Genomic DNA, 12,589 nt, shown 5'->3' on the forward strand with positions numbered 1-12,589 from the left:
GGGAACACAGGAAGAGCAAGCTGTGACTTAAACACAGCTTGTGCACCTGGGTTTCCTTCCTAGAGGTTCCACAGTAGCAGCAAGAGGGGAAAAGATGAAAAGGATGGATGGGAAGTGCTCCCCAAAACAAGGATTTTAGGAAGAAATGTGGAGCAGCCCGCAACACCTGCACTGAGACACAATATTTTCATCTAAAGCCAGAATAAAGATAAATATTCTTCAGTAAATGTAACATTTTTTTCATTGAAAGACTGGGGCAATAATTACAGCAAGAAAATGAATAACTAAAAAAAATATATTTCATTTAGATCATCATAAATTTCATTTCAGCTTTGTTTCCCTCTTGGCTTATTGTACTTCCTAATGCAATTTGCAGGTTTTGATCACAGACGAGTTTAAAACAAATGAGCAGCTATTTGAATTTAAAAGTTCTGGTTTAGAAAGATGGAGAAGAACCATTCTGGCATCTCTAAACTAAGCCACCTCTTTCTTAAAACACTGAAATTAGATACTCATCTGAGCCCAAACCATCATCTCTTCGAATTCTTGCAAGACAGGGAAAGGCTGAACCAATTGGCCAACTCTGACCAAGTTTTCCTTCAAACCTCTCAAAAACCAATTTTCCAGAAGATTTGCTATGAATCAAGAAGTGACATTTATCTCCCAGGTGCTGCCCTTCCTTGCTTTTCAAACATCTTCTTTCCCTTCAAGCTGCCACGCACCGCTGCGGGATGCCAAGGCGCGTTGAGATTCCTGCAGCAGCATCTCTGCCCTCCTGGCAGAAAAAACCCAAGGAAGCCAAAGAAACACAGCTCCCACTGTGAAAGCAGCGGACACGGGAGAGGGAATATGATGGCAGGCTGCAGAGTGCCTGTATTTTGGGGGTTTTTTTTGTCTAGCACAAAGGTATGGAGGTATTGAGCAGAGAAAAACCCTGGTGGCTTCGTGCTCACGCCCTGGCAGCCGGGAAGGCGGCGAGCGGAGGGAAAAGCTGTCACAGATGGACACGGATGATCAAAAGCAGACAGTAATTCCAGGAGTAGCAAAAGGTGACACGTTGAAGTGTAATGTCCTGGAAAGAGCCCTTCTGGCTGCCTGGTAGGGGCTTTCTCTCAAGGTGTTTCTGTGCCCCCGCCACCGCAACACCTGAGTGACACTGGGAGATGCAGAGAACAGAGGAATTTCTGTAGCTCGAGGGGGGAATCCAAGACATTTGCATTCATTACAAGTTCCCTTTACCATAAAGAAATGCTCAGGCATGTGAATAATTTCAGAAGAGACCCATTCTCTTGCAAGAGCTGAGAGCTTTTGATGGGAACAAAGGGACCCTCTCATCTCAAACCTGCACAGATCTGAACAGATCAAGGCCAGACAATGCTTGCATGTCCCCAGCAAGGGGTCTTAGAGGAATAATCAGGTCTCTTGGACAAGGAACATCATCAGAAGGGAGGAATAAAGCACAGGTTGAGTGTACAACATGTGTTTGCACTTGAACTGAAGCTGAAGCTTGCAGGTGTCTCTTGTTTCATCATGGAGCATCCAAAAGCAGCACTGAGCCCCAGTCACATCCTACAGCTCACCAGCAGCCTGAGCTGGATCTGTCCTGATCCCAGTGCTCCTGGTGTGGATGGGATGAATAAACACCTGGGGGAATCCAGGAAGGAGGAGAAAGAAACCCAATCAAGACCATCACACTCATGCTGCTGAAGATTCTGGGGTTGCAATCAGTAGTGACAGCCCTCAAATTTCTTCTGGAGGACACCAGTGGCCCCAAGCAGAGGGGCGTTGGTAGCAAAAGCATCACAACCCCCAAAAAAAAGATACTAGGGAAATTTTCCTCTTTTTAGCTCCTTTTTATTCTTTCCTGTACAGCACTTTTAACTATTAATGAGAATTTTCTGTATTAATTTCGACCGCGACTGCATGGAACTGTAACTGGACTAATAATCTGGACTATTATTAGGTTGTTCAAACTTTAATTAGACTAGCTATTTTTGCTGGGAACAAGATGTTGAAAGGAAATGGAATGAACAATCTGGTGCACCAGAACGGCAGCGAAGAGCTTGGAGGCACAATGTGGTGAAGGACAATGGACAGAGGGAGTAAGAGGAGCAAGGCCAAGGAGTTCAGGGCCAAGGAGAACTTTTTCAGGAACTTACCATGAAGTAGTAGAGCTGAGAAGACCTGGCCATGAACTCTGGCTTGCACTCGGCCACGCAGATTTCCACGAATCCGGCGTGCTGGCTGGGCTTGGCCTCCCCCATCTCACACACGATCCTAAGAGGAAAACACCAACCAGGAGCAGAGTTTGAGGGGTGGTTTTGGTAAGATGGAATTGCAGCTAAGAACCCACACTGCTGGGGGATGGACTGAAGATTAATCTACCCTCTTCTGTCCCATCCAGAACCAAAATTGTGGATGAAGTTATTCTTTAGAAAGTGGTGGCTTCTGGCTGGGACAAGTGCTGAGGTGGTGTAAATCCACTTTAATGCACAGAGAAATGTTGGGCTGAGGTCTGGCTCCATCCCTCTCAGCTCCAGCCTGGTGTGGTGGAGGCAGCTCTAAGGTTTAATGATCACTCCTGCATTTAGCAAGAGGCTTTTCAGGAATTGAACAGCTTGGGGTGACTGCTTGGTGAAAACCAGGATAACTTCAGGGCATTTGCCATGAGGATCACCTAAATATGCAATCCAAACACAGTAATAACTGGGTTATGAAATAAATAGATTATCCTGAGCTGTACATGAGGAATGGCTTCTTCATCCCTCAATTCCCAAGTCAGAATGGATCCCTTGGAAGGCCCCTGTAGGTAGGAATGTCATTAGGTGTGCTGTGGCCTTTGCTGTGCCACACACCCCACTTACTGCTCTGCTGGGATGTACCCTTCCACCAGGGGCTTGCACTCCACGCCGGCCACTTTGACGTGGGAGGCGATATCGCGGAATTCCAGCCCCAGGTTCTCCCCGCGGATGGTCACTCTGGTGCCTCCCTCACGAGGGCCCGTCACAGGGTTGATCTGGGGAAACAAGCCAAGAGAAAGGAGAACGATCAAAGCAGGCACCAGAATCCTGGCTGTGGCATTCACGTTTTCTGGAAAAATCCCTTCACCTGGGATTTTTCTCCTGGGAAGCTGAGAAGTCTCAGAGAAAAAGGAAAACAATATTATCTCATTTGCTTCTCCTGTGTTTTGCTCATGTGGAATGTATTTGGAGGTTGTTTACCCACAGGTGATTGTTTCATTGGATTCTAGTGTGAGTTGTTTCCGCTCTTTGGCCAATCAGTGCCAAGCTATGTTGAGACTCTGGAGAGAGTAATGGATTTTCATTATTATCTTTTAGCCTTCTGTCTGTATCCTTTCTGTGTTCTTTCGTATAGTAAAGTTTAGCATTATTTAATATAATATAGTATCATAAAATAATAAATTAGCCTTCTGAGAACATGGAGTCAGATTCATCATTCCTGCCTTCATCTGGGGGCAACACAAATACAAAACCTGTCAGGTGAAAGAACAGACAACTTTTGGGGATCACTAGGGACACTTATAAATGCTGAACAAACCTACTTCAGATACACAGAGTATGCAAAATTCTGCCTCAGACCTCATTTACTCTCTTTTAACTACTTGCAAAACATCCAGAGATGAGTTGAAGATTTTTTTGTAGGGATTCATGGAGCTGCAGCTGAGCTCTGCACTTTGTAGACGTGAGCCATGGAAAGGCAGCAGAGGGACACGGTGGAGAGAAATGGGAGAAAGGACAAGACGAGGACATAAAGGGTTGAGCCAGTCACTTGAAATCCTAAATTCCCAGCCCACAGCACATGGAGGGAATGGCCATGCAGCAGAAATTCAGCTGAAAATGTCCACCTGGAAAATATCCAGCCAAGCCACAGTAGGAAGAGGGTGTTGGGTTAGGTGTGGAGGAGGTGGATGGTGACTGAGACAGCAGCAGCAGCTGCTCTGTGCCAACACCTCTTCCTGAAAGAGCTCCAGTTTCCCTCCTGGGAGAGCTGGGGCCATTGGAAATGTAGGCAGGGAGCATGGACAGATTATTTGTGGAGCCTCTGGGTCTGAGCATAAGAGGAGCAACCATCCCAACCAGCCTGGGGGCTGCTGAATGGTGTTTGCATGCCAGCCTGGCCCTGCACCAGACCCTCACAGGGCCTTGCTCCATCCCCCTTGTCCAGAGCCAGGTGGGAATCAGCACTAGAACTGTCTCCTGAGCATTGGAACAACACCAGAATCACAAGGCTGGCCCTTAATTATCTCCATCCTGCCCTTCCTCACCATGCCCACTTTGCCATGCCACTGCCCTCTTGAGAAGGGTTCAAACACTTCCCTTGCAGGGTGTTCCCTGCTGCCTGCCCAGGATGCCACGGCTGCCATCTGCCAGGGCTGGCACAGCTCTCCCTGCAGTGAGCAAAGGGGAATTCCCTGTCTCAGGCCCATTCCCACCTGCCCCTGGCTCTGCCAGGTGGGAATCCGGGGCTGGCAGCCATGCCCTGCTGCTCCTAGCACCCAGCCTGGCACCAGCGTTGGTGTGATTCCCACCCAAAGGGTGATTTTTAGAAGGGCCAACCTTTAATAAAAGGAGGGAGAGCCAGGCACCTCTAGGGGATATTTAATTTCAGGATATTAACTTTAGGATAGTAATTTTAGGTGTTGTGAACCAGCTCCTCAGTGAGTGTGAGTTATCTCTGACTCTAAAGGGAACCAGGAGGTGTTTGCGGTGGTTTGACAGGAAAGAAAAAAGAAAGGGAAAGAGGAAAGGGAAAAGGGAAGGCGAGAGGGAAAGGGGAAAGGGAAAGGGAAAGGGAAAGGGAAAGGGAAAGGGAAAGGGAAAGGGAAAGGGGAAAGCGAAAGGGGAAAAGGAGAGGGAAAGGGAAAGGGGAAAAGGAGAGGGAAAGGGAAAGGGAAAGGGAAAGGGAAAGGGAAAGGGAAAGGGAAAGGGAAAGGGAAAGGGAAAGGGAAAAGGAAAAGGAAAGGGAAAGGGAAAGCTGTCTAAAACACAAGATTTAAAAAAATTCTTGCTATGACTCAAAAAGCATCAACAGGAAACTTCCTAGAGCAAAGCCAACACAGCACCACGGAATCCTTCCCTGGCCAATATTCTATTTGTGAAGGCCAGCTTCAAAACCCACTTATTTCCTTAAAAACCACTTATTTCCTCAAATCAGGAGGGCCTGGGGTTCTCCCAGGATTACATGGAAGATTTTTTAACCCTATTTCACAGCTCTGCCATAGATTCAACCAAGAGGAAGGTGTTGCCAGGTTGTTTTCACAGCAGGAGAGGAGGAGTCTGTTCTATCACAGGTGGAAAATCGTGGCACTAGACCTGTCAGTTTTGGAGAGGAAAATCCAGGCAGGGAAACAAAAGCTGCCAGGAAGCCTCAGCTTCCTCTGGAAGACCCAGAGCTAGCTGCATCTCAATTTCCAGTCTGTGCTCACATCAACTGCTGCTTGTCACTCCTAAAGCAGTTTTTTGTGGCTCAGCGAGCCTCTGAGTCCCTTAATTTCCCTGTGTGGCTCTGCAAATGCCAGGGCTGGTACAGAAACGGGGGGATCAGTGCTGCAGGGGGTGTGAGTGCCCCTACAAGTGTGAGTACACGTGTTCTTCCCTGCAGAGACCCAGCCCTGGCTCCCCTCCAGGCTCTGGATGCTCCCACCCCACTGCTCCAGACCTACCATTAGCTGCAATATATATCCAGTCACTTGAGATTACTTCCATGCTAATGGCTCAGAAAAAAAGGCCTTCCAAGAGCTACTTAAGGCTTGCAGCAGGCAGCTGGAATATTTCATGAGTGAGTGTTGCAATGATCTGTTTGAGCTCAGAGAGCTGTTGGAGGAAATGCCAGCAGAATTTGAAGCACTCAGGAGCTGTAGGGTGGAGAATGAGGGGTTTGCTCTGCAAAATGAGGCTGGAGATGAAGGATTAGGGTTAAAGCATGGCAGGGAAATGTGGGTGAACCTTCTGCACACCCATGTCCTTGTGTTTTGGATTTCTGCTTTAGCTGATCATCCATCAGCTACCCCTATACCAAATTCTATCATTGTTTCACAGGGTCTGAGAATCTGAAAATATTTTTAAATGTTTCCCCCAGCTCCAAGTGATTTTCAAGACCTCAAAGCTGAATTTTCAGTTGAATTTAGCTGTGCTTTCTGGCTGTCTGGGTTTGATTTCACAGCTTCAGGTGGTTCAGGTGGGGTCAGAATTACCAGTCTGAGATAAATCCAAGTAAAGTAGAGACCTTCACCTTGGAAACACCAGAATGAGCCATAAACATCAGAATAAACTGAACTCCAACAGTTCAACTGAGAGAGAGTTTTGAAAGCTGGTGAATGACAGGGAGATGGCTCAAAACACAGGAAAAAAGGTTATTTTCAGTAACATCTAGGAAAAACAGATTCAACCCAGCCTTTGCTCTCCCCAAATGTTCAAGCACAGATATTGGTTTAGGGCTCTTCCATAACACCCACACTTTTTGAATCTGAATCAAATACAACTTTAAAAAGCTTTTCTTGCTTTCTAGGAAAATAACCCACCTAACTATTCCTATTAAAGCACCACTGTGGAGGCTGGATTTTCCTCTTTTGCATTTCTCCGTGTTTTCCCTGTTTCGTTTCCCTCCTGATTTTCCCATTTGTAAATCAGGCCCTGGCCACATTGAAAGGGTGCTCATGGTAAGGCCTGGTGACTGGTGACTGAGAGATGCTCAAGGCAGGGACGGAGCCCTCATTTTCAAGGCTCTGGTCTGTCCTGTGACCCTGAAAATGTGCCTGGCATTATGGCATCCTAAGACAGCAGACAAAAATCCCTTTAGATTTCAGGCCTGACTTGCCTCCCCTGCCTTCTCTCCCTTATTCTGCTCCTTGTCTTTATGGTCTTCCTATTCTCTTATTTCCTTTTTGAACCTTTCCTCCAGCTTTTCCTTTGGCCCAGTCAACATGTTCAATAGATAACTCTAACAAGCTAAAAATGGAGCCCCATCTCTCTCTCTACAAGGCCTTTTAAGGATAAACTGTCCAATTAAGAAATGACACCTGAATTATTTTCACTTTTAACCCAATTACTAACCACCCATGTCTTGTAATGTGGACTTTTTTATCCAATTACACAAAACCACCCAAACCCATGGAGAAGAAGGTGAAGAATAAGGAGAAGAAGAAGAAGAAGAAGATGAAGAAGGAGCAGCCTCCACCCTAAAACTTCCATCTTACTTTATAGATATTACTATGTTCTAAACCCTTAAACTCTAAGTTTTCCACCCTGTGATATTACACAGTTCTATTCAAACACATTCTATACTCCACACCCACAATCCCAGTTTCCATCATTCCATTCTGGAAGCTTCTCCACAGCCTCAGGTCAATGCAGTGCTCTCTTGGGGGTCAGTGCCTGGCAGCACAAAGTCTGAAATTCTCAGTAACCAGGATTCCAACACCCAGTGTCACCCCTGGGTTGAAAAAAAAATCTATAAAAATTCTGTTCCTGCCTTTGAAGGCACCATGGCCTCACACCCCCAGAATGCCTGAGGCTTTTCCTGACCCATCAGAACTCAGCCCTGACCTCCCCATCCCCAACCCAAGCCCAAACCAGGAAAACAAACCAAGGAAAGGGAATCCCCCAGCTTCTGGCAGATCCACGACTTACATCCGTGATCTTGGGGTTGGTGCACTTGCCCTTGGTGCTGGAGAGCTCCAGCCACTGGCTGTCCTGGGCTGGGCAGTGCTGCTTCAGCGTGCACTGGTTCTGCCCCTGGCACCAGCCGCACTCGAAGTCGGGGTCGGCTTTCAGGCAGAGTCCGCAGCTGTCCCGCATGGCCCCGCACTTGTACAGGTGAACTGCAGGGACAGCAAACACACACAGGGCCTGAGGGAGGCAGGCAGCTCAGGGGAGGGTGAGATGGCACTGGGAGAAAGAGGGGAAACTGTTCTGGGCTGCTCGTGCCAGAGGCAGGATGGAAACTCTCCAGGGAGGTGAGTAATGGGCGAAAAACATGGACATCCTTCTTGAAATAAAGTTCGTTAGTTCATTCTTCATCAATGGTGGTTTTGGAAACTGAGAGCAGGAGGGATGAGGTATGGGAAAGGAAGGGGTATGGAAGAGGTAGAGGTATGAAAAGGAAGAGGTACGGGAGAGGAAGAGGTACGGGAGAGGAAGAGGTACGGGAGAGGAAGAGGTATGAAAAGGAAGAGGTACGGGAGAGGAAGAGGTATGGGAGAGGAAGAGGTTATGGGAGAGGAAGAGGTACGGGAGCAGAAAGTAAGATGAGGGACTACAAGCACGAGGTTGGAGGAAATGATGCCTGGGCAGTGATTTGGCCTCAGTCCCTTCCTTTCTCACAGACTGAATGTCATAAAGTGTCACCAACAACCAGCCTCAGACTCGGCACTTCATCCTAAAGGAATTTTCTAACCGTGGCCTGTCACCCTGGTTTTTAAGATTTTCTAAGCCTTCTGATGTTGACATTCTTGTAGCGAACTTTCTCACACACTTTCTGTAAATAACTCATTGTTTTGCATTCCTTTATGGAGGAGGAGAAAGTTGATAGACTGTTGGTTTGTCCAGTGTCATTGGAGAGGCGGCACTGTCACCCTCCACTCTGCTGTCACTTTTGGAAAACTATAAATGTTAGAGTCAGAAAATAAACTTCCATTTTTCTTCACCTTGAGAACAGCGGTGTGAGCTTGTGTTCTTTCATGTCCTATAGTGACACTGGCCAACCCACAGATTAAACTTGGGTGTGAAACTCCCCAGGATTTTGTGTTCAGGTGATGCCACTCAGGTTTCCCACTTGACAGAAATCCCAAAAGGCAACAGTAAATACAGAATGGCTCATTATTATCATGGATCCACAACCAGCCTTTACCCTTTCTTCTGCTCCAGAAATTCAGTCTGCTTCCTGCTTTGAAGCAGAGTTGATTCCACTCTAATACAGACAGCAGTGATTAATGCTTAGCTCCATTTTGAGCTGTTAAGTAATTAGAAGCACTCTGAGGTTTTCCTAATAAAACCTAAAAATATTGAAGTCCTCCTACAAAATGAGATCATATTATTTATCCTTATTTTACAGATGTAGAAATGGAGGCTTGGCTTGCACAGGAGACTGATAGCAGGATTCTCCTCCTGGAAGATGAAAGTGACAGAACCAAGGCTCTCAGAATTTTTTCTTTCCTTCATTTGTGGGCATGTTGGGAAATTTTCCCTCTGTGCTTGTGTTTTGCTGTGTCTGTGGGTGACTAAAGTGGTTTTTATCTTTATACACAATCCCAGAGCTCAAAGGCTTTGGAAATATTTATGCTGAAAGGCTCTGTCTCTCCATACCTTCCCCCTTAATGTCAGCAAGTATTGGCCAATGCAAGAAAATCTCATAAACTCTTTACTTCTGCAGGCTGTGTGCAAGAACAGTACATAAAAGTACCCCAAAAAGCCTGAAAAACATCTGTCAAATACAGTGTTTTCCAGACCTCGTGGAATATACTTCTTTCATTAGTTTTTTTGTGGGATTTCCTCAAATTTGCTGAGTTGTTCTGCTTGAGCTGCTACCAGTGGGTATTTCTGTAGATAATTTAGCAGGTTTGGGTCAGTTTGGCATTTGAACCTCCCAGCCCATGGTGATGCTGGATGTGAAAGCAGTGGCATCTTGGCCACCTCTGTGTGGCACTGCTTCCATGTGGTATCTCTATGGACACATGCCTAAACTCTCCTCCTGACCAAAATCATGATGATAATATCCAAATTACTCACCTGGGAGAGCCACCAGCCAGTGCTGCTTCCCAGATTTTTTCCTAGTCATTATTTGCAACATTTTGGCTTGGAATAACCCAAGAAGGTGCTGGAGATGACTCTTGAGTTCATCCCCTGGTCTGTTTTATGTTACTGGCACAAACAGTCATAAAATATTGTCATCATGATTATGAGATTTATTTCACTCCCACATCACCTAGGATAGCTCAACGCAGACCAAGAAAAGGATTTACATTTTTGGTGTGGATCACCTTGTGTCAAGGGTGCTCATTTTATGGTAGCACAAAACTAATCAGGACTGAGGCAAGCATCCAAATTCTGACCTCAACCTATACTGTTAAAGGTTCTCCCAGTCCATGTCACTCTTTGGGCCCATGGAAATCAGCAGTGTCCTGAAACATAGCTTGGAGAGAAGGAGACAACTTCAGAGCAGAGGCAGGGTGGCACTTTCAGCACAGGCTGTGCCTGAGTGCCAGGGCTGGGCAGGAATTTCCAGCCTGTTGTGTTTGCTGAGTGGATTTAACCCTCAAAAGCCACAGTTTTGGGGTTTTGTTGCCAGATCTCTGCCATTCAGAGGGGGAGAAGGGCAGATGGGGCTGTGCCATGGGGAGAAGTGTTGCCTTCTGTGTTGCTGTCCAGGTTGGATGTGGTGTTGGTGGGAACCTCACCCACCACCCCTCAGCATGAGGGTGGGTGTGTGCCCTGGATTGCCAAGCAATGTCAATTCTGTCCCCATCTGTCAGAGGTGGGGCAGTTCTCTCTGTCCATGGGGCAGTTTTTTCTTTATCTCTCCCACAGCCAACCCTCCCTCCAGGAGATCTCTGCTGTCCATGGCCACTGAGTGTCCCTGCAGGGCTGAGCCAATCCCAGCATCCCATGGGGAGATGCTCCGCCCAGGGGAGGAGCCAAGCATTCCTGCCTGGATCCAATCTGAGCCTGGCACAGCACAGCAGCCTTTGCCCCCTGCATTGCCAGAGGAGCAGCAGCTGCCTCTTCCACTCGATCTTCAGAGGAAGAGACTGCACCTTTCTACAGGATCCCTGCTCCAACAGAACAACACCTGGCACTTCAGGAGGGCTGCAGCCGCAATTCCAATTGGACTCTACCAACACCCTGACCCACAGGGTGTCAGGTTGTGTTCTGATTCTGTCAGTGTTTTTTTATTTTACTGCATTATTTCATTTTTATTTTCTTCCCTAATAAAGAACTGTTATTCCTATTCCCATATCTTTGCCTGAGAGCCCCCCTTAATTTCAAAATTATAACAATTTGAGGAAGGGGATTTACATTTTCCATTTCAGGGGATGCTCCTGCCTTCCCTAGCAGACACCTGTCTTTCCAAACCACGACAGTGTGGAACTGTGTGACAGCATCATGGCAGAACCTGCTGGGGACAGATTGAGTGGGAGAAGGTGTGGGAAGTGTCCACGACAAGGTAAAGAGAGGGAGGGAGACATTTCTGAGAGGTGATGATGTGAGAAGAAGAGAATCTGCAGGTGTGAGCTGCAAATGCAGGGGAGCCAAGGGGAGGGGTTGCCTGGGGGGAAGGTTCCAGGAAAGACAAGAAGGAAGAAGAAGATGTGGACAAACCATCCATCTCCAGAAACACCCAGGGTTGTGGCTGGATGCGCAGCCCCCTCTGCGAGGGGCACACCAAACCTGTGCCATTGGTGGTGGTTAAACACAGGTGGTTTTCAGATCCTTTTTATCATCACCATCATCATTTCATTTTGCTCAGAATTCTCGCACTGCAGAGCTGCAACCTTCCCGCTCCCCTCCTGCCTTCCCCTGCTCATTACTAAATTGCCTCTGAGCAGAGAGCCCGTTCTCCTGGCATGTTAACTTGAAGAGCATCACTGCAGGAGAAATAAAGAGGGGGAGAAAAAAAAACCTGGAGAGGGAGGGGCGTGAAAAGCAGACACGAGGATGCGGGGAGAAGCAGGGACGGTGAAGGGAGAGGGGGAGCAACACAAGTGGGAGGGAGAGCCGCGTTTCTCAGGTGGAATGAGAGAACTGGAGGGCTGGGGGGAGGCACACAAAGCACTCAGAAATTGGTAATTTGCAGAGTGCAGAGAACAAGTGTGTGGCAGCCAGCACGGGGAGACGGTGGCGGCTTTGTTAAGTGTAGGGAGCGAGGGCCCGTTGCTAAGGTTACTGCTTCCAAGGACAAGTTGAAATAACTCTTTACCTTTGTTCTGTGCCGGGTTGTCAATGTTGAAATTCCCGTTCCACACGACTGTCAGCTCCACTGGCAGGCTGTTAATCTCCATCCCTTCGTACGAGTACTAGAAGTGGGAGAGGAAAGACAAAATAACAAACAAAAAAATAAAATAAACCCCAAAACCAGACTTAGAGAGTGCCTGGAGATGGGGAGGGGATGGGATGAGGCAAGAGGCGGTGCTGAGCATGGAGAACAAGAGAAATGGAGATGTCACTCACCTCCCTAATCAGCAGCACCTGCCAGAATGCCATGGGATGCTCCCAAAGCTGTGGAGCATCAACCATGCCCCTCACAAAAACCCATTTATCCATTAGATGAACATTCATAGAATCCCAGAATGGGGATGGAAAGGACATTAAAGATCATCCAGTGCCATCCCTGCCATGGGCAGGGACATCTTCCACTATCCCAGGTTGCTCCAAGCCCTGTCCAGCCTGGCCTTGGACACTGCCAAGGGCAGCCACAGCTGCTCTGGACAGCCAGAGCCTCACAGCCAAGAACTCCTTCCTAATATATATCTGAACCTTTCTCCAATTTAGAGCCACTCCCTCTTGGCCTATCAGTCAGAAAAATATTCCATGATCTAAGTGGGTTTGCACGTGATGGGCCTTAACTTTGAAAT

The 12,589-nt window shown here is 47.4% G+C and overlaps 1 protein-coding gene across 1 annotated transcript in view; it reads right to left on the reverse strand.

The window, feature by feature from the left end:
- Window positions 1–12,589, reverse strand: part of PLXNA4 (plexin A4) — a 470,405-nt gene that overhangs the window by 69,749 nt on the left and 388,067 nt on the right. Inside the window, exons 10-13 of the mRNA XM_058804666.1 lie at window positions 11,935–12,031; window positions 7,650–7,840; window positions 2,865–3,016; window positions 2,160–2,277 (exon numbers count right to left, since the gene is read on the reverse strand). Coding sequence (XP_058660649.1) covers window positions 2,160–2,277; window positions 2,865–3,016; window positions 7,650–7,840; window positions 11,935–12,031 — 558 coding nt within the window. The remainder of the gene's footprint in view (window positions 1–2,159; window positions 2,278–2,864; window positions 3,017–7,649; window positions 7,841–11,934; window positions 12,032–12,589) is intronic.

The sequence above is a fragment of the Ammospiza caudacuta genome, chromosome 5 (genome assembly GCF_027887145.1).
Source record: "Ammospiza caudacuta isolate bAmmCau1 chromosome 5, bAmmCau1.pri, whole genome shotgun sequence".
Classification (NCBI taxonomy): Eukaryota; Metazoa; Chordata; class Aves; order Passeriformes; family Passerellidae; genus Ammospiza; species Ammospiza caudacuta.